Below are 26,730 nucleotides of genomic sequence, written 5' to 3' on the forward strand. Positions count from 1 at the left end.
AGACAGGAGGGTCGTAAAGACGGTATCGCAAGCATTGGGTACAAATGTGTTTTCTGGTGTGCCAAAATGTGAGTGATGCCTTACGCCAGCATGGACAGGAACTACAATAAATAAGTGGACAAAAATACGTAAGGCATTGAAAAAACGAACGATGCTCAGTGGTTATTGTGAAGGTAAGAGAAAAGGAAGATACTGAATAATATCGAGTGCACTTCTCTCTACTTACCGTGAGCCAAAATCTCAAGCATATAACATTTCCGCATTTTCTGGATGTTGCTTCAGCGCCTTCAAGCGGAGTTGACGAGGAAGCCGGTCAGCCGTGACGTCGACTCGGCACTTGATTCCAAAATATGCCGCACCGCCTGCGGTGCGGCAGAGGATTAAAGGGTCTCAAACGCGCCACACTGAGGCCTCCATGACGGCCGTGCGTAACCGTTATGGTAAATAAAATGAACAACGATGTTTGGTTTCGTTTCTTTATTTTTTCAAAATTTCAGTACTTTTCCAATAGATGTCATTAAAGATCCACTTGCTCTTGCACCTTAGCACTGGCAATTACAATATACTGAGTTAGTTTACGCGAGAGCACTAACTGTAGGGGTTTAGCTTTTTATGAAGTCTGACAGACAGCGACGTCCCAAAACCGAAAGCTTCCTCATACACCATCCTTTCGACAATTTTCTCTTTCGCGACTTGGAAAAATATCGGCATCGTCTACTGCGTATTCTATAGTATTTTATTCGATATTCACTGCTTCTCGCGATGATAAACGACTGCTACACTATAAATTTCAAGCACTGGCGACATCTAAGAAAGGTTAGTCGCCACCATACCACATTAGGCTAAAAGCAGTTGAGAAAAACGTTTACTCTGCTTAGTCGGAACGAACTGCTTAATGAAAGTAAAGCAAATTAATTCACCAAATGAGTCATCACTGCTCAAACGCCACGCCACGGGCCAATTTTTTGCTAGGGCATAACGAAATATAAGTGTCCGCTGTTAAATACCAGAAAAATTTGATCTGAATGGCACAAATAAAAGGAAAAGCGTGACGCATTTATGGATTCAGTTCGTTGAGCTGTAGCGGTATCAATCAATATATCAGACACCCCGCCAGACGTGTTCCTCCTGTTGTCGAGGCCTCTCTCAGCTGTCAGCCCCTGACGTCACCACAGCTGTCAGGAGTCCCTTTTCTTCTTGTCGGTACTCGAGCAAGTGCTCTCATTGTTCCTGGGGCATTGAGTGACGGATGTTTGCTAGTCTGGCTTAGCTTGTGACTCTTGACTTTGTTTGCAGCTCTGACTAACGCGTACGGGGAAACTAACGTTCCCGTTCGTTCATAGCTCTACGGTAAGGAGGTGGACATTGCAGCCACCACAATGAAGACTAGCGACAGAAAAACAAATGACACAGGCCCCCACATGCAACTCGCTGCTTGTCGAAGAGAAACGCCCAACTATAGGTACGAGAAAAGATCGTCAAGACAGGTTACATGAGCAAAAAAAGAAAAAAACATCAGTGAGTGGCTATGAATTATCGAGCACTTTTTTCAAGTAGCCTACCTCTTTCGCCTGCAACGCAAGCGAAGGTTTCGCAACACACGCGTCTCGGGTCTTGGTGATGATGTATGCCTCGACGATCTCTCTGCAAATCTGATTGTTTTGCTTGGACGCCATCCCAAATTTTTTTTTTTTTTCATGTCCAGTGAGCACGTGCCCTTTTCACTTTGTACGCGTTCTCGTCAGAATTGAGTAAGATTAGACGACTGACTTTTCTTTAACCCATATAATTCATTTCAGCGCAACTAAAACAACACAAAGAGTCGCAGCCCCGTTCAAGCCCAGTTTTTCACAGAGAGATTGACAATTACATCATCGTCCGGTCCAGGACACGTAGTGTTGCAAAACCATCGCTTGTATTGCGGACAAAATAGATACCCTACTCGGATAAGTGCCTAATAGTTCATTTCCTATTTATATTTATTTTTGTTGTCATTGCTGTAGCCTGTTTGCAAGCTCTTTTTACCTACCTGTATCTACGCGTTTTTCTTTTCTATTTTCAGTAAACAGCTTGTCCCGCTAGAGCAACGTGTCGCTCGATGCTGGGTATACTGCCACTTCATCTCTTGTGTCGCGCTCTCCTGATACAGCACGCCTATAAAGCTGGTTGATTTTCGAAAGTACTCTCACATGAACTAGTGCTCCCCTGGGATTTACTGGCAGAAGAATTAGAACCCTCTCACTCGTACGCCATTTTAGCGATCGCGATGTCACGAACGCGAGTTCCAGGCTCGGCTATATTCTTCCACTTCTTTATCGCCAAATGTTTTCAGCTGTCGTCCAAGTCTGACAGATTTTTGTTTGTCGGGAAGGTATCCCTAGTTCCCGAATATGCGCTTACTAATTTTATTTCGCACTTTCGACCAATTTCACAACTACCTCTCTCTCTAAAACTTTTATATGTTTATATCTTCCCTTCTTAATATCGAATAGTTCCTTATCCCAAGCTTGGCACAGAATTTGAGATTCATGTCCATGTACATCACTCAACATTTTTTTTTTTTTTCTCCGTGTAGAATCTCGCCGTCCTGGACAAAATTGTTCGGTTCGGTTTATAGGGTCTAACGTCCAAGCGACATCCAAGGTGTCGCCGCACGGCAGACGCCAATTCTCGACTTGAGTGTACACCACTTCTCAGGTATTCCTTTCTAGCTGCTATATAGAAGCAAGCTGCGCACTTTTTATCCTTACGATCTGCGAATTTAAAATTTGATTCCAAACTACCTGATAACCTCGCGTATTTAAAATGGCGAACGCCATTTTAAAACGCTTCCGCGCCGTTTTATAGAACCTGACGCGTAATCTGAATGATTAAAGTCTGGCCTGCTACTCTGCACTGACTGACGATTAGGGAGAAGGCGAATAATATATAATATATATATATATATATATATATATATATATATATATATATATATATATATATATATATATATATATATATATATATATATATATACAGGCACGGCAGTTTGCTTTACAAGGGCGAATCAAGTACGCTGGCGCACAAAAAACGGCAAAGCGGCCCGCATTGCCTGGACACCCTTCCCCTTGTCCTGCCAAGCGCCCACTAAACAGCTATGTAATTCGCTGGGTATTTCTCGGCACAACTGCATTGTCAGAATTAGCGGGGTAAACACGAGTTCAACAATTTATTGTAATCGAAAATTGTTTTTTAAAGTATGTTATGCCTTTATTACCCCCTCCGCCTCCCTCCCATTTACTACATTCGTTGTTTTCTTTTAATAAAGTTCTTGTTTGCTGCATTTCATTACTGCGACGGAAGTTCGGTAAGTTTCGCCTTCGTGCATGTAGCCGTTCGCGAAGAACAGGAACATGGGAACTGTTAGATCGAACTAAAAGCATGGAGCGAATTCGTTCATAAAGAGATATCCAGTACTGCCCCTATAATCATGAAAGCAGCAGCTTAGCGGCTGTTTTTCGAGATGTAAAAAACCTATGAACGGTATGCCAATCGTTACCGAAGGTGAAACGCCGTAGATGTAACAGCCTCCTTCGTTCTTTCCTCTGGGAAGGCGTACTGAAATACGCGTAGCGTTGGAAGGAAGGCGCCAGTGCTGATGAGAACCTCATAACAGAGAAATATCGTCTCACAGTTCCACTTCAGCTCGTTATTTCTCATATTTCCCAGTTGCACCACGTGTTGGAAAACCTCCAAGCGGTAACGAAGCATTTGAGGACAGCGCAGAGAAAAATGAAATGCAAAATAATAGGCTTAACATTATGGGGGTGTTACTCCCGCAAGAATGCGCCACGAGGGGACTAGACGCTGCAGTCGCCTTCTAGCCCCGACGTGCCAGCCCTAGCAGACAGAGCTGTGACCCCCAACCCGCGGTGCGAGAAATCGCCACTGCGGCGGGTTCGGGCCAGAGGGGACAAACACCGAGTTACGTACTCGAACAGAGTTTATTACACTACTCGAGTACACGGCAAGAGAATAGCAATTAAGAACAACCACCGTGTAGCGAGCGGAAGCCGCGTACGGGGGTGAAATAACAACCACCTAATAGGGAAGCGCGTCAAGTAGGTGAGAGGAAGTGTCTGCTCACCTGACACAGCTTCTCGCTCACATCCCGTTGCGGTGCCTACGGTCAGTGTGCGATTCTCGGTGACGGCGGTGGTCTCCTCGGCAGAAATCATGAACCGCGCGGGTGCGCGCCCATTCGCCGAAGACCCCGAGCGAGTTGCTACAGTCGCGCTCCTCGACACGGAACGGGAGAGGAGGCCTCCCGGTTACGCCGGCAGGAAAGAGGGAAGCCCGCGGCAGCGTCGCCGCAGTCCCGGGAGGCGGCGGGGGGTGGCCAGCGTGCCCTCTCCTCCGCCAACCTCTCTGCCAGCGCGCGTAATCACGCATGTTAATTACGCGCGGGCGTTATAATGGAGGAAGGGGATTGTGAATCCCCACATCCCCCCCTCCTTAAAACCGCCGTACGGCTAAAAGTAGTCACGTTCACCGAGGGATATACCGAGGGGGCCGGCTAAACGCCGCTTAACTTTTAAACCCAAAGAAAACCGTTTAAACCCAAAGAAAAGTGCCAATATATAAAAAGTTGCAGACAGCTCACAGCCACGGGTGTCGGAGGGGGAGGCGAGGCCGACGACCACAGGAGACGACCTTGGAGCTGGGGGCACACGTGCGGCGGCCGCAGGTCCCGCTTCTTCACCGTCACTCGGCCAGGCTTGGAAGTGTCGATGGCTGCAGGCCTGCTACTGCATTCATCGTCGGTCAGCCAGGGCAGCCTGCCGGGGAACGGTTAGGAACTGCGTCTTCGCGTTGCGTAGCATGCTGCAGGCCCCCCTCAGCGGGTCGTCCGCTCGCTCCCGGTCGGCCTCTTTTCCCTCCGTCCTTGACGCCGCCGATGGCGAGGGCAGCGGGGCGCCAAGCTGCTCCCGCTGGTGAAGTCACGGCCGCGAGCACCGAACGGCGCCAAGGCGGGCTCTTTGCTGCAGCTTTCGTCGTGCTGGACGCAGGGGCCTGTTCCACGAACTCCGGCTGGCTCGCTCCGTAGCCGACCGGAAACCGTTTGTCTTGGCCCGGTTGACGGTGACAGCAGGCCCTGGGTGCAGGAACGCCACTCCTTTGACGGCCTGCTCCTCGATGCTGCAACGGTCGACGTGGCCTCCGCCGGCTCCCCTCCTTGCTGGCTGCAATGCTGTCTTTTCCCTAGTTGCATTTTTGTTTTTGTTTTTAAATCTACCCCCACTCGATCTTTTCCAAGAGAAAGCGCGTGCTTGCTCTGGAAGCAAAATGCGCTGAATATTAACAGAGCGTCCCATCTATATTCAGCACAAGAAATTACTCCCTGCGCATTGGTCAGAGTACGTCTGCCGTGGGCGCAAGTCGTAACGAGGCGCGATGCTCGAGATCCCAAGCCTTGCCTCTCGCTGCAGCTGCCTGCTGGTGGGGGAGTGCGTCCTCCTCGGGCCACGCAGCGGGGCTCGGATTGCGGTGCGCTTTGTGTAAAGTCTAGCTCCGCCATCTTTGCTTGCAGCTCTGTCGCGCGTCGGCGTGTGCCCAACGCAGCAACCGTGGCGTTGTTGCGAACTTATAGAGCAAGTTTTACCCATTCGACAACGTCACCATGCACATCACTAGGCAGCGAAATGACACAACTTGAAGAAAAGTCTTAGGGCCGTTCGCATGCTCAGCGATGCACATGTGCGATATAGCTCGTCTCAGCGTGGCGTGACCAACCTCGAAGGACTCATGTGTATCCTTCGCGTGGGGAAAGGATTGCGCAAGGTGCTATAGTACTGACGGCAGGGATCCAACGCGCTCACAGCAATACAAGCTGTGTAGCGCCCGCACAGGCAGCAATACCAGCGTGCCCTTATGTGCGCCGCGGCCGCGCCGCTCGGCTCCCGGAGCCCGTCGAACACTGGTCGACAAAATAAAAGAAAAAACAGGATCCTACCGCGTTCCTAAAGCTCCCTTAAGGCTGACTAGGCTCCCCACTGCTCTGATGGAATTAAAACGGTCAGCACTTAAACTCGGAGAAGCCGGGTAGGCCGGCCCTTCTCTGAGGCTGCGAGCTATCGCGACGAACTGGCTAACGGGCGCGGCAGAAAGGATAGTAATAACACTTCTCATGCCATCAACGTGCGCGTGCAAAAATACATACGCTACAACGTTGACCGTCCTCCCGTAGAGCATGGTAAGTCAAAACACTACGAGAGAATGCCCATCACACCAGCATCCGCGCGTCACCCTGCTACAGAGCGGTGGAGTCGTGTGAGATGACATCCTGCCCTCGCAGAAAATTACAAGATCACAGTGGCTAGCGTCAGCTCCTGATCTCTCGCAATAATAACAGTTAAGGTGGTTTTGCTTGCTTGCCGTTGTGCAATCACCACTGCAGTATTAGAAGATACTGAAAAGTCAGTCCTGCTCACTGCCATGGCTAGTCTATGTGTGGCGTCGTACACACACAGACACTCGATTTGTCACACCTCTGGCCCCACGTTCGGGCGCCAAAATATGGGGGTGTTACTCCCGCAAGAATGCGCCACGAGGGGACTAGACGCTGCAGTCGCCTTCTAGCCCCGACGTGCCAGCCCTAGCAGACAGAGCTGTGACCCCCAACCCGCGGTGCGAGAAATCGCCACTGCGGCGGGTTCGGGCCAGAGGGGACAAACACCGAGTTACGTACTCGAACAGAGTTTATTACACTACTCGAGTACACGGCAAGAGAATAGCAATTAAGAACAACCACCGTGTAGCGAGCGGAAGCCGCGTACGGGGGTGAAATAACAACCACCTAATAGGGAAGCGCGTCAAGTAGGTGAGAGGAAGTGTCTGCTCACCTGACACAGCTTCTCGCTCACATCCCGTTGCGGTGCCTACGGTCAGTGTGCGATTCTCGGTGACGGCGGTGGTCTCCTCGGCAGAAATCATGAACCGCGCGGGTGCGCGCCCATTCGCCGAAGACCCCGAGCGAGTTGCTACAGTCGCGCTCCTCGACACGGAACGGGAGAGGAGGCCTCCCGGTTACGCCGGCAGGAAAGAGGGAAGCCCGCGGCAGCGTCGCCGCAGTCCCGGGAGGCGGCGGGGGGTGGCCAGCGTGCCCTCTCCTCCGCCAACCTCTCTGCCAGCGCGCGTAATCACGCATGTTAATTACGCGCGGGCGTTATAATGGAGGAAGGGGATTGTGAATCCCCACAACATTCAGTGAATGGAAACCAGCGGCAACGAGCTAGATGAAACGGCGGCTAATACCCTCGCTGAATTTAAAATGAGGCGCTATATTCGTTCTGGAGATGCAACCCTAGCAAAGAAATAAATGATGGCCTCTTAGACTAAACGACCATGGACTCAGGGACGACTCCAAGCCCTGCGCTTCGGAAACCCTCTTCGCCAGCATATCTATCCAACGCTACACGAAAAAGCGTGTACACGCACAAGATCGTCTGCGTACCATTTCTACATGTCTCATGTCGACAGCACGCTTGAGCAACACCGCATTAAGTTGGGTGCATTTCGTCATTCGAGCACAACCCGCCATGTTCATGCACAATCAGCGATTGTCCACAACAAGCGGCGCGATCCAGCGCGATGATTGCGTGCTTCGGCCATCGAAACAAACAAGCAAACAAAAACTGAACCCACGTCCGCACTTGCGCAAAGCCTTTGATGCTCCACTTTTTATTTTTCTCTTTTGAGCGCGAGCATATCATCGAACGCGCCACCTCTCCGAGCCGTCGTCTGCTTGAAGCGCTCATCGTCTGCTATAACCCCGGTTGGGCACGCCATTGTTGTTGTTGTTGTCGTTGGTGCTGCTGTTGTAGTAATTGTTGTCGGTGGCTCCCATGGTTGTGCTTTTGACGTTGGGACGTGGCACAATGGGCGTCCGCGATGCCGAGCAAGCTGTTTCTGGCCCTCCCCGCGATCCTCTGCTTCATCTGACGCCAAGCGGCGAAAACAATCAATCACGGACCGAGCGAGCGGCCGAGCGCGCAGCGGGAGGGCAAAATGCAAACAGACGGCACTCTCCGGCCTCCATCCTCTTCGCTCGGCGTTCATTCTTCAAGTCTCGCCGTCTAGGCTTACCCCGCACGACGGCGCACAACCTTGGGCGCCGTCAGGCGCAGACAGCCACTGCCTTCGTCCTTCATCGGGTCTCTTTACAATGACGTTTGTTTTTTCTTATGCTACCGCTTTTTTATGACTTACAAATTTCAACTTTTTTTGCTCTTTTGTTATCTAGATTTCACAGTCCAGTGCCGATTGCTAAATATTTCAGCAGACTCTCTTCTCGGGAGAGCATAGGTCACTACATTTTATTGGCTTTTTAACCGAGAAAAGCGCGCGTTTTTAACCTTGGGTTTGAGCAGCATTATGACCCGGGTTATAAGACCAAGCAGAACTACGAAACTGACTAGATTTGATAAATAATTCACCAGATATTTCATCGAGGGAATGAAAAAACTTCGCCGTTTTATGTACTTTCTAACCAAGAAAGACAGTTCAGTTCAGGCGTTCAGTCGTGTCCGACTCTTCGTGACCCTATGGACCATGTCACGCCACGCTTTCCGGTCTCTCACTATCTTCTTAACATCACATAGCTTCATCTGCAATGCCTACGTTTTAAAATCTGCGTTAGCGAAGCGCTTTGGCCTTTATCGCTTATGCGCCATAAAACAAAACAACTACCTATCTCTCAGAGGCCCCTTTGCGCCTTTTTCTGTTCAAGTTATGACTCTTGGCCATCATTTTCGTGATACCAATTATCTTTACGCAGTCTATACATCTGAGAGTATTTATCTGAGGTGATTTCAAGATGGTCACATTGTAGCTCAACATAGAAAAAACAGGAGCTGGAGAGCTTGACTCCCTCCGCTGCCTCCTAGCACCTTGAGTATACACAAGCGTAGTTGCCATCTTTTTTTAATCCGGCGGCATTGGACCTCATATCACATGGTGCGAAAAGTCAAAGCTGCAAATCAAGAGGGAGGAAGGGAGCCGTTTTAAATATACGATGGCATCGTCGACATGTCGTTATCTGGTGAAAGGGCTGACATGCGCGGTGAGACATGTAGCAGTACCGTTGCTTGCATTGCTGTCACGTTTCCGCTATTAGTCATTTAAGCGTCCTCCGAGGTTTTTTAGTTGCTTAAACAACTTTCCCAGCTTGTGAATTTTAGCCTATGTGCCGGGAGATGTGTAATACAGGAGAAATGTATAACGTTCTGAAACGAAGAAATTAGAGCTTTCGTCACCCAAATATGTGATGAGGGTCTGTCAGCTACACTGTTTCAAATGGCTGCAAAAAGAGAACTATCTCGCCCGTTGAAATACACGTAAATGCGCATGCTTATCGATAGCAAGATTTAAGACATGCTCGCGTTTACTCCACCTCTCTGAGAGCTCATGAAGAGGAGGTAAACCACGTGACTGATTTGATCAACGCCCTGTAGCTAAGAGCAAATGTTAAAAAAGTGGCCGCGAAATAGCTTTCTCTGTGATAGCGCCTCTTTCGATACCAGCCGCTTCGCGCTCCTGTCCAGTGTCCAATGCACGTGTCGAAAGATATTTTTTACTCCCAAGTCCCTGGAAGATAATACGCGAACTAGGGCACATCAGGCCATGCATTAAATAAAAAGTGCAAGAGTGTCTCTGTTGTCTATTGCGCAACTTTTTGACAATGTGGATATGTTAAATAAGAGGAAAGAGGAAGAGAACTGGAGTGCCGGAGTTGCTTCATCACGTTTCAGCCCAAAAACCCAGCAACCTCGACAGTCGCGCCGGCGTTTAAGATATATCAAAGTGACCTCAGAGAACGTGCCGTGTGACTCCTGCAGCGACCGAAATGCGTGTTGAACGTTCTCACTAGCGCGGATCCAGCACAGAGAGCCATCATCTAGCCGCCCCCGATGTGCGCCGATCCGAAACAGATTGCGGCCGTAGTAAAGTGAGCACTGTTTATCAGGCGCTAATACTCCACAAACACAAGTTCACATTGTTACGGGCGTCAAGGGGGTCCATTCGAGACGCTGCTCTAGCGTTATTACGGAGTTGCACTGGCGAATTTGTCAGCCTGAACGGGTTATCCCGGCAGCGGGGCACGCTTCGCTCTCATAGAGCATTCGCAAATGGCTTGGCTAGCTGGCGCGGTAACACCGCACAGTGGAACGTGTAGGAACCAAGTGACGTTCAGATAACGGCGTTTTGCTACTCTTCAAGCAGATCTAACAAAGGAGCATTCGTCTCTGCTCAGAATAACGGCCATTTTTAAACTACTAGACAAAGTATTTGTCGCATGAATAACTTCGGCCATTTTGTTTAACGCACTACGTTCTGCTTTCCGCTCAGCTACACTTAGAGTGGAAGACACCCTTTACACTTTACCGTTTGGAGAGCAGCCACTTCACCTTGCTTGCTTTAAGCGCAATAACTGCTTGTGACGCTCCTAACCAGTGAAAACAAAGCTGCCTGCAGTCATAAGTGCTTCGTCTCTGTGGTTTTACTAAGAATTTCGTCGTTGACGCGCGAATGAGTTCGCATTTTACGCATTTTACGCAGAATTCAGTGCATTAATGCTATTCGTAGAAATATACTCATCAATTTGTCAACGCGCGCACTTTGAACATAGCGCAGGCGAAGATTCTGGGGACACTTAAACTCTACCTTTGAGGGTCAACGACTGCCTTTGCGGGTCCTTGATCGCGTACAGTCTACGTTCACTGATGTCTCATCGCGCTTCCGAGTGTCATTGATCTTTCAGCTCTCCGCTCATTTCTTCCGCCATTTCGCATCTTGGTGCCGTCTTGCGATATCGCCCTTCCAAGCATACCGATAATATTTTAAGTTGCTGGTTCTGATCTCCCGCAGCTCAGTCATTTAAAGCAAGATTGCAAGATGGTGCTTGTTGCATTAATTATACCTTCTCGTAGCCTCACACTTACTCATTACAGTACAGTCACAAGGTACCTATATACATATAGCCCCGCTTTAACCAAATCCCGCGACCAGTCTGAATCTGCACCTACGGGTCCCGAGTTCAATTCGACTTTCGCCCTGGGAAAACTGTTTCCAGCGTAAGTCGTTCATTTTTCAAAATGCATCACGGCGTCCGTGACGTCGAACGTTTATCTACCAATCCAGATTTTCTGGTCACGCCGCCGGTTTCGGCAAATTCTCTGATGCTTGGGACTCTTAACGTTGACGCACTAATAGATACATTTAGTGTAACCGATGCGTACATGCGTAGACGTATGCAAGTTTACCTGACGCCCACCGCGCATGTGCAGGAGCAGGGGAGGGGCAAGGTGTGGACACTGGACATGCATATAGAGCGAGCTGTAAACTTGTATACGTCTACGCTAGCACGCCATCGGTACGCTAACATTTTAGAGATTTAGCATAATGGAGAGAAGTGTTATAGCGTAGACGTATACTGGTTTTACCAGAGGCCCCTGCTCACGCCCACTAGCGCCTACTGGGCCAGGCGAGGTCACTGTACGCGCGCAGCCAGCGTCCGGTAAACGTACTGTTTACGTCGTTACCAGGCCCCCTCTACGAATGAGCAGTGGCCATTCCTTGCCTCACCCCTGCCAGTGTGTCTGAGCAGCGGGCGTCCGGTTAACAGGTATACGCCTGTACTAGTACGCCAGCGCTACACTAAAGGCCGCTGATAAGCAACACTACTCGAAAATAAGCTATAATGATGATCGAAGCATCGAAAGACAGGCATTAAGGAAAAGCGCTCTTTTAGTAGTGTGCGTTTGTGTCCACTGTCTAGGTAGAATGCGACAGCTTAGAGGCCCCCATATAAAATTATTCAGCGAAGGTGCACCAGAATGTATATAAGTATGCTTTAGAGTTATGAAGGCTACTCCTGCGGTACAATGATACCACTCTGGGTGGACAGCAGCAAGCAGAGGCATAACGTTATTTGGTAAATGGCTTAACAAAAAGAGATAATTAACTTTTTATTATTGTAGCTAGGCATCCAGTTGCAAATTAGAAATTTGAAACGGCCATTACTAATTGACATGTTATATCTTAGAATTTAGAAAGTGCTAATGCCACTGATGCTGTAGCTCCCCAAATTTTGGATGCCTCGCGGAAAAAGACACACGCTTTCGAAAAACCTGCTCTATATAAGCTCTGCGCCCCCCACCCCCTCCCCAACTTGCCCCCTTCTTTTTTTTTTTATTTTGCTGGCTTCCGCCACCACAAGCAAAACTCTGCAACAGAAGCCTTCTCCATGTCTCCAAAAGGCTGTTTTTGAAAAGCCTGATTAACATTCGCTGAAATATTCGGTATATTTATACGTTCATAGCTGGCGCTTTGACTGGCCCAGTAAAAAGAAAAAAGAAAATAGAAGGACTATGAATTCAAGTCGAGCAGAACACCGCTGTATATTACAACAGCTTCACGGTATCCTCCTGTCTATGCCTGCATGCACATATTGCATGAGAATGGCCTCTCTCTGAATAACCCTGTTCTCGTTGAAAACGAAGGATCACGGGTTGGCGCGCAACTTCGCTAATGGCACGATCAGTCAATTTATCAGTCAATCAATCGATCAAGCCTATAAAGTAGTAAGTGTAGAACCAAATATTATTGCAAGATGTTAGTGTGTAGGATGTCCGATGGAAAAAAATAATAATACAGGAGCCCTGTAGCAAAACAGATTCGACGTTGTACCAAAACCATGGGAAACACGCCAACCATACCAGGGCAGATGATTGCTGTATGAAAGAACATGTCCCTAGTCGGTCCAGCTAAGCGAGCCAATATACATGCACGACAAAAATTCATAAACGATCAATAAGATCCCAGCGGTATATATATGCGAGAGCATTGCTATTCTACACCACGCTACATGACCATGCTGTGGCCTATGCAAAGAAATCAAAGACATTAATGCTGGTTTCGGGATAATTTATCGTATGGTCTTAACTTTCTTCTTCATGACGTAGACCATATGGGGTTAGCCGCTGATATTCTTTTTTTTTTGTTTTGTTTTTTTCAGTTGAAGGCTTTGATTTTAACTGACCATTATAGTCTTGTGGTCAGAGAAGTACACTCCCATGGCGTCTCTGACATTCGCACTCTTGATTTTCTGACATGACGACGTTTCAAACGAGGAGCGCAAAGGTCCGGGTGTTTGTCACATGCCAGGGATATGCTCGCGGTTTTTCGAGGCTTCAGAGGATCGACGACACTAATGGCGCCAACGTCGATGGACAGTTTTGATGTGATAGCGTTATAAGTACCGTTCAACGAAAATCCGGCGTCGGCGCCAGCGTTAGCGTCGTGAGGGGAAATTCACGATCATGACGCTAGCAGGAGGGGACTGGCAGCTGTTATGAATGCACGCTGATTGGAAGTATGGTTGCCTGACGTTAAGTATGGCAGGAGCTGCCAATTCGGGCCTCTCCTTTCTAATTAATGGAGGGTGATGTCAGACTCAGCCTGCCAGAACCCTTGCATTCAAGTTAGCCCTAGACCACGCTACCCCTAAGCATACGGCTTGCTTAAAACCCGGCTTCATATGTGGGGTGCTAGCCTACGGTATCGCGTCATACCCTTAAAGGCAGAGCTTAAGTGTCCATCATTTTTTTTTCCCACATGAGGGAGCCAAAACTCTCGCGTTAACTTTAATGTCATGGCAGCAGAAGTGGGCGAATTCTTAATCTGCTCTGCCCTGGCAGCAGAGCATCGATGTAGCGAAATAATGTAATTACAAGCACCTTGTCAGGTCCTGATCGTGCACGAATGTCAGTTTCTTGGGTGTGCGTTTTTATGTATCATGTCTTGCACAAGGTGGGAGAAAACGTGGCTTGAGTTCCTGCCGCGATCAGGAGTGCCTTACAAGTAATAATAAACGAAAAATAAAACACCGTGGAGAACGCTGCTACATTTATTCCCACTGTGTAGCATACGAACGAAAAGCCGACCTCTTGTTTTATGTTTTCGACACCTCTCCGCTTCTGGCACGATACGCTCCTTTCCAAGGGTAACAACTACGCCACTTATTGTCCGGCTACCTCTCGTTTCGTTCGAAGGTGCTTTTATTTCGACGCTCCGGAAATCGCTTTCTTCGGCACGTTCTGTTCTGGCTTACATCAATTGCAACCCAGATTGATTTGATTTTGATTTGATTTATTATTTATTTTTCCTCGTCGCCTTCGCTCGATCACGTCTTCCGAAGCAACTGCAATCGCCGTTCAGATCGCGGGCAACGGGATTGGCGACGACAGGCGAAGGTTAGCGGCCGGAAACGGTTTCACGTCGTCGGCCGGACGATGTGCGCTCCCAGCATGAGGCGCCGGGAGACGTCATCGGAAAATGGGGCGTACGGACTGACGTGATGTTCCTACTTCTATCTATATTTTTTTCGGCCACCAGCCGTCACGCAACGACAGCAAAATGTTGCGAGCGGTGAAGCGAGAGGCGGCACTGCTCACCAGCCATTTGGGACGCTCGCTTTGGGATCCAGGGTCCGTCGAGAAAACGGCGGGGGCAGAAGAGAAGGAGGATGGAAAAAAGCAGGGGGGGGGGGGGGGGGGGAGTTTAGAGGAGGGAGATGGGAAAGCGGTGCCGGCGAGGGCCCGAAGGCAGGCCCACCTGGGAAATTAGGCGGACACGAGGCGCGGGTCCCTCCTTCGTTGCTCGCTGCCGACGGGAGTCGTAGCCTGCGCGCTATATACTGCGCCTACAGCCAGCGACGCTCGCTGTGCCGAGGCACACAAACGCCGGGGAATCCGAAGCGCGCAGCACATTCCGCGAGTGCCTCGGACCCACAGGTCTGAACCAGCGGCCGCCCTTTGCTACCTCTCTCTCTATCTCCTTTACAATCCCTCCCCTTCTTTTTTTCTTGCTTCTTTCCCCTTTTACAAGAGGCCACGTGGGCAAGAAAAGTGATGGGAGGAGAAGGAGCGGAACGGGGCCCAGTTTCATTCCTGCCGTCCGGCCAATTCCTTTTTCTCTCTCCCCCTCCTTCTGTCTTTTCTTAAACGGTGAATAGCGCTCCGACAATGCACGTCGGGCGCCAAAACCTCGGCGGGCCCTCTGTACTTTGATGAGTCGAGGCGAAGGGTACGAAACCGGCTCAATGCTGCTGCTTCCACTTGCTTTCTTTATCCGTATTCAGCTGCAAAATTTAACCCTCCGTTCCCCGTACCCCAGTGGTACGTATCTGATTGTCGCCGATTTTCTCCTCCGGGTGCACCGACCGGAGCGATGTGCCGCTGCGGAAGTGAGGTGTCACAGCGACTTGGACCCTATTTTAGCACTTTCTTGCAACAGCAAGCATGTTTAAAGTTGGCTCGAGATTTAGCCCGCTGATATAGGTATGCGGGGAACTTCATCCGCTTTCTTTTTGAAGCGAAATCTTCACTATAAGTTAGGTATCAGCCAAGGTGAACCTGAGCATCCGCTTGACCTTCAAAAAGCCTGAGGTCACAGTGTAGCTATATAGCTTAACCATGGTACCACTTATCGGTGTACCACCGTTTGACCTTTGAACTTGACCTTTAACATTTGACGGCAGGTAGAGCATCGCGTGTTTCCTCTTCTTGACGGCGGTCTCGACTCAGCCTCGCCAATTTAATCGCTGCAGTAACTACTTCTGCACATGTCTAAACCTCAGCTAACCAAATCAAAATACGATTTCGCTTCACCTAACTAGGCTTAACAGGATTAAAAATCAGCCATTTTTTTTTGTTTTTTGCCTCATACACAAGTCCTGCGTTTACCCACTAGTTAATGAGAAATTTCGAATGGCTGCAGAGTGAGGGCGTTCCTCACTCGATTGAGATTGGCGAAGGGCACACCAGCATTTCCGCTGGTATCGGGGGAGCGGCTCATTGTGTATCGTCTATGCGGAAAGCGTGCATCGTAGGAGATGCTACTGCCGTAGCTGCTTAAGAGAACTTGCGTTGGGGCTAGTTTGGTTTCGTTTAGGCCTCAATTTTATTGCGATTGCAATACTACGCCAGGTTTCGGCCCATCGCGTCGTCCCGGGAAGGGCCACTTTTGACCTTGAACAGCCGCGAGGAAGGAGAAGAAGAAAAAGAAGAAGAAGAAGAAGAAGAAGAAGAAAAAGAAGAGCGCTCGGCCATCGGCAGCTAATGCTTTCGCTACACATTCGGTTCAGCAATATCGAACCCATCTCAATTATGTGTGGGCTGTTAGCTTACGATCTTGTGTCATACTCTTAAAGGATGAGCTTAAGTGTCCCCAATAAATTCAACTAGGGTTAACCAAAGTTAAACCAGAACTATTTCTTTAAGGAGCTATACTAGGCAAGTTCAAAGAAAACATGTGCCTCGACGTTTAGGAGCGTTGACCTTCTTCAATTCATCGACGCACCGTAAGCAAAGCGCCGCAAAAGAATTTCCATCTGGGTCACAGTGGAGTTCTTCATACATCACCAGCGGAAAACAACCCTCGAACTCAGCCCTTCGTTGCACTTTCGTAACCGTCGACCCTGTGAGCATTTCTAAATATTTATACTGCACATGCAGGTGAGGCCAAACGATTACGGAACACGTTTTGTCGTTTGAAAATTTATGACGCATTCCGTAATGGAGATGATGGAGATGTGACGTTTTGTTTGGTTCATGAGCGAACGCACTAGCGGCATATGTACTAACGCATCTGTAAAGTACTTCTTAATTTACGTCAGGTTAGATGTGGCAAGGCTTTCGTCGCCAAAGCGTGCTCCGTAATTTTGCGGCAATGACTATAAATATTGTCACAGAAAGCCGACACAGCTCAGGGACAAGGTAAATTAACGCCGTGTGACGAATGTTTGCAACACAGTTTCCCTCGCTTGCCGTGCACGGGTTCTCAGTCTATAGCCAGCTGGAGAGCGGCCTCAGCGCCGGCGACTGATGGGTGTACAACGCCAGGCAGTAACACTGCGTCCAGCATCAACTGTCACGGCTTCACGACCGTACAATGTTATTGGTTCCCAGCAGTACTTTAGTGCACTTATGTCTGACGTAATTGAACAAGCAAACGTTTCCGCCGTCCGTATTATGCGTTTTGTAGCTACACACACACACATGCCCGCACACACACAAACTCACACACGCACACACAATCGTACTGTGAATTTGAAGAGCTGGATTATTACACCAATCGCCTTATGCATGCGTACTGGACAATCTAGATTTCTCATACTCATGCATGGAATTATCATATCTTACAGCGACACATACCCCACTTCCCTTCATACCCCGCCGGGGTGGCGCAGTGGTTACGGCGCTCGACTACTGTTCCCATGGACGCGGGATCGAATCCCGGCCTCGGCGGCAGCTTTTCGATGGAGGCGAAAAGCAAGGCGCCCGTGTGCTGTGCGATGTCAGTGCACGTTAAAGAACCCCAGGTGGTCGAAATTTCCGGAGTCCTCCACTACGGCGTCTCTCATAGCCTGAGTTGCTTTGGGACGTTAAACCCTACAAACCAACCAACCAACCAACTTCCCTTCATAACGCCTTTAGCCCTGTGAGAACATTGTTGTAGCAGGCAGAAAGGGAAGCGCAATGTTCTGTCACGGACAGCCCTTCCATGGCAGAGCATCGTTAAAGCGCAGTGCACATCTGGTCATAACTAACTAGAGAGAAAGAGTGAGAGCTGCCGGCAGCTCCGACTGGCTCTCCTCACGTGAATCACATGCGCACGAGGAGCTGCAGGCTGCCTGTTCATTTGACCTTGTAGTCCCATCAACAGTGTCCTCAAATTCGACTCTCAACTGCTGCCTCGATCAGAAAACGAGCAAAAATAGGCTTTCCCCACGCCCCTCACCGTAAAGACCGAACGGGGAGCCCATGCAATGTCATAGCGGATGTACAGTAGGCACAACCTCTACGGGGATTTGCTACGGCTGCCGATACCAGCCCATCTGGAGTGAATATTGAAGTCGTCGTGGACAGCATAATGACTTCCCTGCCGCTGAACAACCAGTTGAAAAACGCGCTTAACGCCCACACCAAGCTCCAAACCATCTCAAATACCGCCTACATCAGCGATGAGATCGGAAAGCGTGATTTAAAGCCATGGAATGCATATAGTAGCAAGCATCCTGATGGCTCACAGCGAGCTGAAAATATACTCAAACTAAGAGGAGGCGAGCGAAGAGACGGTGAAAGTGATTTCACATTGGAGCCGCTTGTGTGAATTTTCGCCTATATAAAGCGATTTCCCGTAGTTGAGGAAACCATTTGCGATTTTGTGGCCTCAACGACGATAACAAAGCGAGGTATATTTAAATTCTTCGGTTAAATTCGGCTCCAGTCTGCGCCCCCTCCACGCGTCTCTTGCGGATACGGCGCCTCTCATAGCCTGAGTGACGTTCAACCCTGTAAGGCAAACCAAACTAAGCATTACGCTATGCGAACCAACACCCGACATAGATACAAATCCTCGCTGTAACCAAGCCGTACGAAAGTGCTCACTGGTTCGACTCCCATCTCTTCCTCCAATATCACAGGGGCTGTCCAAGTTAGCCCCTGCCAAATGGTCGACGTCTTGTGGTCTCGTGACGTTACACTATACCGCTGACCAATCAGTGCGTGGCATGTCACCTGCCTGACCCATGCTCGCAATTTTTCGCTCACAATACCAGCAAAGCCGGCGTCGGATATTCTGGAGAATGGGGCATTTAATTATATCACGTTAGAGTTGAAAGGCACGCTTAGCTACATTATGGGTTGGCAGCGTGATAGCATCAGAAACTTTTCATGCCTCACGTAATTATTTAACTGTTGTGCCTGGATGCCATTGTGCGTCTGTCTGCATGCCGCCATATATGGTTGTGCAGCCTTTCAAGCACCAGGACTCCCCTGATGGGGCTGGTACAGGTGGGTCACCGCCGCTTGCGGCAGGGGGCTAGCCTGGCACCGAATTTTTATCTGTTGTAGGCCGTCATTGCACACGCCACCGCTGGTGGTGGACGACGGCTGTTGTTGCGGTGCACGTCTTTCTTTCCCTCTTCCTTTTCTTTCTTCTCTATATTCTCTTCTATCTGCACGAGGCAGCGGAGGTGGCTCAGCTACAGAGCCAGTAGCAGGCCCGTGCACTTTCTTTTTCTTCTTCCTACAGCCACAACAACAACAGCCTTTCAAGCATAGAACAAAGGGTGCTTTCAACTGGACAGTGCAGTGTGCCACGCTTAGCGTTTCTATCTCTATTATGATGAGGGGGACTTCATGGTTGGTTGCGTCGATTTTTTCTTTATGTGTCTTGTCTATACAGACAGCGCGCATTGGATGAGGTCAAGCAAGTAAAAGCACACCCTGCCCTCTACGGACAAGGACCTAGACAACTTTGTTTTTCCTGGTAACACCACTGAGCGTCGTCTCTTTCGAGCTGTTAACAGCAAAGCCGCCAATGAGATCCCAGTGGACATTAAGAAGAAAAAATGGTTGGTTTGGTTTGCTTTGTGGGGTTTAACGTCCCAAAGCGACTAAGGCTATGAGAGACGCCGTAGTGGAGGACTCCGGAAATTTCGACCACCTGGGGTTCTTTAACGTGCACTGACATCGCACAGCACACGGATGCCACTCCGTTTCGCCTCCAACGAAACGCAGCCGCCGAGGTAGGGTTCGAACCCGGGTACTCCGGCACAGTAGTCAGGCGTCTTACCACTGCACCACCCCGGCGGGGCAAGAAAAAATGAGTATCGGCAGTATACGTAGTGCAAAGAAAGGATAACTGATAATAGCTAAGGGTAACAAATTGGATTCCAAGGGAAGGAAAGCGTAGTAGGCGGCGGCAAAAAGTTAGGTGGGCGGATGAGGTTAAGAAGCTCGCATGGGGCCAAGTGGATGCAGCTAGCACAGGACCGGGTTAGCTGGTGGAATATGAGAGAAGCCTTCATCGTGCAGTGGGTATAGTCTGGTTGAGGATGATGAGAAACGCAGCGCTGACGAGCAGACCAGTCAACACTAAAGATTTTCGACGCTTATAGACGTACAGCGCGCATCGGGCCCGCATGAATAGTGTTACGTGAAAGCTTAACAATACGTATCATGTTCAGATCGATAATCCGTGGTTGTACGTGCTTTGTGGAGCCCCGCGCAATCGCGAAGCAAACTGGACGAAGGAAAACAAAAGCCGTAGGATACCGCTATTGGCGAATCGCCAAAGCAACGTGACAGGGATATAAGACTGAATCTGCAAGTTTATGTATCTTTCTGCTAGGTATGGGGAGCGGTGCGAATGGAGCGTCATTTAATCGCAATCGCATATTCACTGAGGAAGACAATTCTAATGCTAAATGAACAAAACACACGTTCGGACAGCCAACAGCCGGCCAGGTGGTTCAACCACCCGAAATCGTTGCGTGCATTTTGAAAGAGTCGTTGCGTATACTGTGCAAATACTGTTTATCCGTAAGCGTTTTGCTGTTTATTAACTCTCGGTTTCCTCGTCAAGTCCGACACTGAGAACAGGCGTAGAGGGGAAAAAAAACCTATCAAGAGTTTACAGAACCTATAGCCTCAATCGCTTTGGGACGTTAAATCCCACATATCAAACCAAACATTTTCCACTTTCACTTCCACCTTCTTCCCTTCCCTTACGGCGCGTTTCAGGTGTTCACGGAGAAGGTGTGACAGATACTGCGCCTTTCATTTCCTACAAACCAATCTACATTTACACTCTCCGCCTTTAAATGCATGGTGCGACTCCGTTCATAGCTCCAGTGTGCGACTCCCTTTGCGTACACTCTTTCGCGTGCATGAGCTTTGTTGCTACTGGCATAACCCTAATACATACTTCATTATCTCACACATGCTCAGAAACACGCAGTCGTAAGCTGCCATATTATGTGAGGTACCACCCTACATAGATATAAATTCCCGCTTTAACCAAGGCGTATAAACCTGTCAGCGTGGCCTAGAGTTATCGTATCTGGCTCTGTGTATCTCATGGACCCTGGTTCGATTCCCATATCAAAGGAGCTGTCCGACCGGCAGCTCCTGCCGTCTCGATGTCACGTGAAGTCCCATAACCCGCCGACCAAACAATCCCCTGCCATTTCCCCAGCCGACTTAACCGCTTGGCAGAAATATGTCCGTGATTTTTCGTTTACAACGTCGACGCCAGCATTTCTGGAAAACGTGTCCCTTAACGACGCCACGTTAATGTAGGTCGTCATCGTTTAACGCGTATGAAGGAGTGCTTGGGGTCGAGCTCCGTCGCTAGCATGACAGGCGTCGTGTCCGCCACTCCCAGCTTTGTTTCTGGGACGTTGAGGCACTTTGTTGTCCACTTCCACTCCGCCCCAAGCCAGCATAGTGTAGACGGCATCCTTGTCAAATGACGGCATTCACTCAACGACATCCGCACGTCCGCCCAAAAGTTTCTCGAGGCCCATCGTTCCGCGCAGCTCCCATAACTGCCCCCCGGGTTTCACATCGCGCGTACATATTAAGAAAGAGAGAAGAGGAAAAGGAAAAGAAAGGAATTGAGGGGAACTGGCAAGGAGCGAACACCGCTCACTTTGGCCGGCCTGGCGCAAAACAAAAGGCGACCCGATTTTTCAGTCCCTGCGCGGCGAACTAGGCCGTACATCTTGTCCAGAACGCCGGCGCGTCCGCGACGCCCCGGGCACCCCCTCTGGGCCGCTCCAACTTCAGGCGCCCAAGAAGAATGCGCCAAACAGAGGAAAAGAATACGACACGACGACGGCAGGCCGGCGCGTCGTGTAGTCGACAGCGACGAGAACAGACGCTCTCTTTCTCGCGAGGTGTTTGGTTTGTCCGGAGAGCGCCTTTTGCTTAGCGTCCCCAAAATTGCGGCGCCGTTAAAACGGCTAGAAGTAGGAGGAGGGTGGAATTAAGCCACCCCACGGCGCCGTGTCGTGATCGCAGGCCGAGAACGGCACGCCTTTTAAAAATGCAACGCCGCCCCGCTGCGGGACTTCTGGCAGCAGCAGCAGCAGTAGTAAGGGGAGGTTGGGACGCCTGGCAAGCGTCGACTCGCGCCGCGTCCGAACGCGACAGCGGAGCCGCACCAGCGCGGCGCTTCCCTTATTAATGAGCGCGCGCCGGCGGCCGGGGCCGGTCGGGATCCGCGCATGCGCAGTGAGCAGCAGCCTCCTCCTCTTTTTTTTTTTTCCCCTTGCGCGCTCTGGGGAGGGATAGGAGGAGGACGGCGACAGCAGCAGCAGCACGCTTCACTGCAGAACGCGCTCCCGCTTTCCCCACTTTTCCCCCTTTGCGCGCGCGCTCTGTTGCGACCGTTCTTCCCTTATGGTGGTTTCGAGCCCTGCTGATTCTGCCGCGAGCAAGCGAAACGACGACGTTTCGCCGCCGTCTTCGCATTGTGCGACGACGCTCTTTGGAGGAGTGACGTCAGCGGAAGCGCTTTTCGTGTGGCGCGTGCGTCCTGGTAGGGCTCTCGCTCGATTGGGGATCCGCGTTCACTAGAACGAGCACGCACCGATTCGAGAGCAACGGCCAGATTTTCCCCTCGTGCCCGCATTGACTTCGGGGGAAAAAGAACCAGCGTGTCGATCGAACAGCGGTCCTAGCCTGGAATCACGCTCGCCGTCAGTGGAGATACGCCGCTGCTACTGAATGATCGATACGGAAGCAGGCACCTATCCATCCGCACTGGGGTCGCTTTCTGCAGTGAGACGTGTTTTGGCACTGTTCGGGAGGACCGCCTCCTGTCATACCCTCCAACACAGGGGTTCACCGGCCGAGTTGACGGAAGCCGAGCGCTGCCCAATGCCACGGTCGGAGACGCCAGTGCCTGTCAAGGGGCTTAACTCTGTAGGACGGGCCACTCCGGTTGCGTTCGTATTGCAGCCGCATAGAATGTCGTGTTAACGTTTAGCGCGGATCATCATAATCTGTACCCAAACGCGCTGCCGAAATTGCATGTGTTTTAGACTTCGCATGGAATATTGCCACCGGTTTGTCACTGACTTGTGGTTCCGCAAACATCTCAGTTTGTTAGCTTACTTAGCAAGCTAGGCGGTAAGGAGATATTGCTTAAAACCGCAGCAGTATCGTTAGCTGCAGCCCCATCCAATTAGGCGCGAAAGCCTAAGTCGAAACTTCCCCGCAAAATAGCACCAATGTTAAGTGAAGGAATGACAGGCAAAGGCACTCGTCCGAAGCACAGCCCAGAATGACAACTTGACTACACGGCTATAGAGCGAATTCCTTCGTTGTTTACTAAGGATCTCGTTGGGGCACGTTTTCGTGTCTGGGCCAAGGGTGAGTTCAGTTCGTCCTGGTGACGCTCGATTTGTTGGTTGAAAACCGTCATTTAAGATAGGCAAAAAAGAAAATTGTCCTAGCTTATAGCTTCTATGTAAAACATGATCACAAAAGATTGGAGTGAACAGAGTCTGGTGGCCAGCGTGTTTAGTTGCCCTGGAGAGTAACCGGTATACCCTAGTCGTATTAGTAAGTCTCTTTAGTAAAAGCGACCATTTGTTCTCGTCTTGTACATTGGTGCTGTAAGCGTGAGCACCACCACATGACGTTCCACGGATCTCAGAGGCAACGCAAGTGGAAGCGCACGGCGAAGCACGCGGCGTCAGCGGTAGCGCGCGCCGAGTGTCTCACCTGAGTGCGACGAGCCTGGTTCGGCGACGACGACGACGAAGGCCAGCGAGCAGCAGGAGACTACGGTAATCCAGTAGCGGAAGAAGCGGCCAGCGCTCTCATCTTCTTCCGGCCTCATCGCTGCCCCACGGTGGCGGCGAGACGGGGCTCGCGGCCACCTTAGCGGCACGGGGCTGCGCTCTTGTTCCTAGCTGGCCCGGTGAGCGAGGGAGCCTGACCCAGGCTTGCCCGGAGGCCACCGTCGACGCGCGGACGCCGTCATCTTGTCGCTGGCTGCGGCGAGAAAATGCGCGGCCGCGGCGGCGGGCGACGCTAGCGCACTCTGCCAGGACGCGCGCGGCGAGAACGCCCACTCTCTCTAGCCGCGATGAGTTCTCTTCCTCCTCTCTCGCGAAACCTGAACATGCGCTGCCACCTGGTTGTCGCTGTTCGCTCTATGCGCGTTATGATCTTTACGGCCTCCGGGACTATCGACAGCTGGGTTTGCATCTATTGGGGGTCAGCTCTTGCGGCACGACTGTTCTTCGGGGTTTACAGGGAAATCGACAGAATTCAGCCGAATACATGTCGTTTGTGTGTTGTGCGATGATAGGAGTCAGCGGGCGCTGCATAATAACTGCAGGCATTAGCATCAATTTTCGTTTACTATGCATTTCACTCTGAGGGCATACATACCGTCGGGAAGGGGGGGGGGGGGGGGGGGGGGGGTCGCATCTCACAACAATAGCGATAAAATGAACAAATCGAAAAAATCTGCCGATTCGCATAGTTAATCAAATGCGAGATAGATACGCTAGCACTGCATAGTTCTGATTTACTTTTGTATGCATTTTTACATTTTGTTACACTGTTATTTATTTTCATTTCTTACGTTTTCATGTTGAACAATGAACACGGTTCTGTAATCTGCATAGTATTTGGACCAACAGTTCGCGGTAAGAACGACAGGTCCTCTTTAAAGCACCGATAGAATACTGTTCCACTGCGTGGTTCAGGCATTCTCAATCTTATATTAGCATTCTTCGAAGCGCTTGTCAAGGTTAGGATGCTTGCAACAATTTTTTGTTACTATCGCCAACCAGGATTAAATAAGGACATAACAAAGCAGATGCTCTAGAGTTTCGGTATCCCCAGGTCTAGAGTAGTGAAGTGTCCCCAGCATGAAAACGGATAATCGAAGAGAAAGTAAATGCGCTTGAAGGCGAGTACTCGGAGATGTTCACAAGCTGCTTCACGATGCAGTGAGCGGCGCGGAACACTGCGAGTACACATTTGGTGCTGCTGCTGGCAACTATGGTATATTTTGGGGAGGATACACTGGTCGCGACTTATGATGACCATCATAGTGACATCACTCTTGGCGACCAGGGAAATGAGGAAGAGGTTGTAGGGAGGAAAGGGGATGGGGAGATGAGAGCGAGATTCAGACGCTCATGATCCTATAGACCCGTGCTTGCCTAAATAGCAGACATCAGACAGGACTCCAGACAGTTGAAAAAGAGCCAGTGTGCGTAAAGTTGGTTCCGAGTTGAAAGGCGCAGTTGCACTTCCTTATCGGCTGGGAGACCAAGGTTCCGATAGCCACGCTAAAGTCGAAGTTGGTGACTAGCAGAGGCTGGGCAGGCATTGAGAAAGTTCCCTAAGTGCCAGTGTTACCGCAGGAGGGGCAGACTGGGGAAGGAGCTCGCCGCAGGCGTACATACGGGACGGGGTCCACGTACAGCGTATGCCCAAGCGCAAGAACAGGGGCTTGTCCTTCTAAGAAATTTTGTCCGATAGCGGCGATAAGGCGGTCAGGGTGGAATTACCTCACTGCCTTCCTCAGGAAAGGTCTTGAGAAGTCATGAGGCGTGACATCCGTGGTGCCTGGGGCCTCGTTGTCGTGAGCAGCTTTAGCCAGAGCACCGGCTTCCGAATTTCCCTGGGCTTCAGTATGTCCTGGAACTCAATGGAGGGCCGGTTGATACCGGGAGTCCTCAAGGGCTAGATGGCAGACTCGGAGAATGTTCGCCGAGAGGTTGATGCCATAATGGTTAGTCAACAGCTCCGGAGTAGACCTCGGGTCGCATAATATGTTCACAGGTACAGGTGGAACGCTGGATTAGATTAACTGTGAGGCTAAGTGGATATCGGCCAGCTCTGCAGTTGATGATCTAGCATAGAATGACAGGCGGAAGAGTCTTAACAGATCCAGCTGAAACACAGCTGCTTTTCCAGTTGCTGGTCGTATCGAACCATCCATGAAGGGGAGGATGGGGCCGCTACACTCTTCAAGGAGAGCTGTGGTTGACTGCTGGAGGACAGTGGCAGGAGTGTGGCGCTTAGAGCTGCGACCCATGACCAGGAAGACCTGCAATGGAAAAGGGTTGGGCGGTGAAGACAGTACGAAGAAACCCATGACTGGTCCGACGATTTCCGAGAACACGGCTGACAACTTTCCCATCCTGGAAAGGGAGTTGTGCAGTTGTGCTAGGAAGAAAGCACCGTCAGGAGCATGGGTGGGACGGTCGGTGAGTCTCCCCTAGGCAAAAAGACGGCCAGAGGGTAGATACCAGCTTCCGCCAGTGTGAATGGGATCTGAGATGAGTGGGGGACTCCGAGAAATCTATTCAGTCGCATGACGCGGGTAGGCCTGAGGGAGACTAAAGACAGGGCGTAAAGGATTACCGATGTCGCTACTGATTCGAAGAGCCTGATTGCCCAAGCGGTATAGCATTCATTGCCACTAGCAAGGAGGCATTTGACTGCTCTTTCCACATGATCTAGTCGGGTCAAAATGGATTTACCTGCTGGAATCAAGGTGAGCCGGTCATCAATTATGAGACCTAGATTCTTCACCTCACATTCTAATTGCAGGAGGTTTCACCTAGGGAGCCTGCATGTTGTGGCGCGGCGCCCGCAGCCGGGTGCCATGTAGGGCAACATCTAGGCTCCCTAATTTCAGCGATATGCAGAGTTGCAAGTCAGCGGATATTCCTTGCTCCTCTTAGATGAAAGCCCAGGGCCTCAGACTTGGTTACCGAGAGGGCCAATCTCTTGAATGCAAGTAAATCCTGAACGCCATTCAGTGCTCGCTGCATGGCCTTTCCGGTGAAACGATGTGCTTCTT

The 26,730-nt window shown here is 50.3% G+C and overlaps 2 protein-coding genes across 2 annotated transcripts in view; one reads left to right on the top strand and one right to left on the bottom strand.

Annotated features, from left to right (window-relative positions):
* The window catches only part of LOC146182397 (uncharacterized), a 142,325-nt gene extending 118,393 nt beyond the window's left edge, over positions 1 to 23,932 (bottom strand). The window contains exon 1 of the mRNA XM_084577482.1: positions 23,622 to 23,932. Coding sequence (XP_084433608.1) covers positions 23,622 to 23,739 — 118 coding nt within the window. The 5' untranslated portion in view covers positions 23,740 to 23,932. The remainder of the gene's footprint in view (positions 1 to 23,621) is intronic.
* Positions 1 to 26,730, top strand: part of LOC146182396 (m-AAA protease-interacting protein 1, mitochondrial-like) — a 275,077-nt gene that overhangs the window by 164,001 nt on the left and 84,346 nt on the right. The gene's annotated exons all lie outside the window — the stretch shown is intronic.

The sequence above is a fragment of the Amblyomma maculatum genome, chromosome 8 (genome assembly GCF_055883805.1).
Source record: "Amblyomma maculatum isolate TAMU_Amacu chromosome 8, ASM5588380v1, whole genome shotgun sequence".
In the NCBI taxonomy this organism is placed as follows: domain Eukaryota; kingdom Metazoa; phylum Arthropoda; class Arachnida; order Ixodida; family Ixodidae; genus Amblyomma; species Amblyomma maculatum.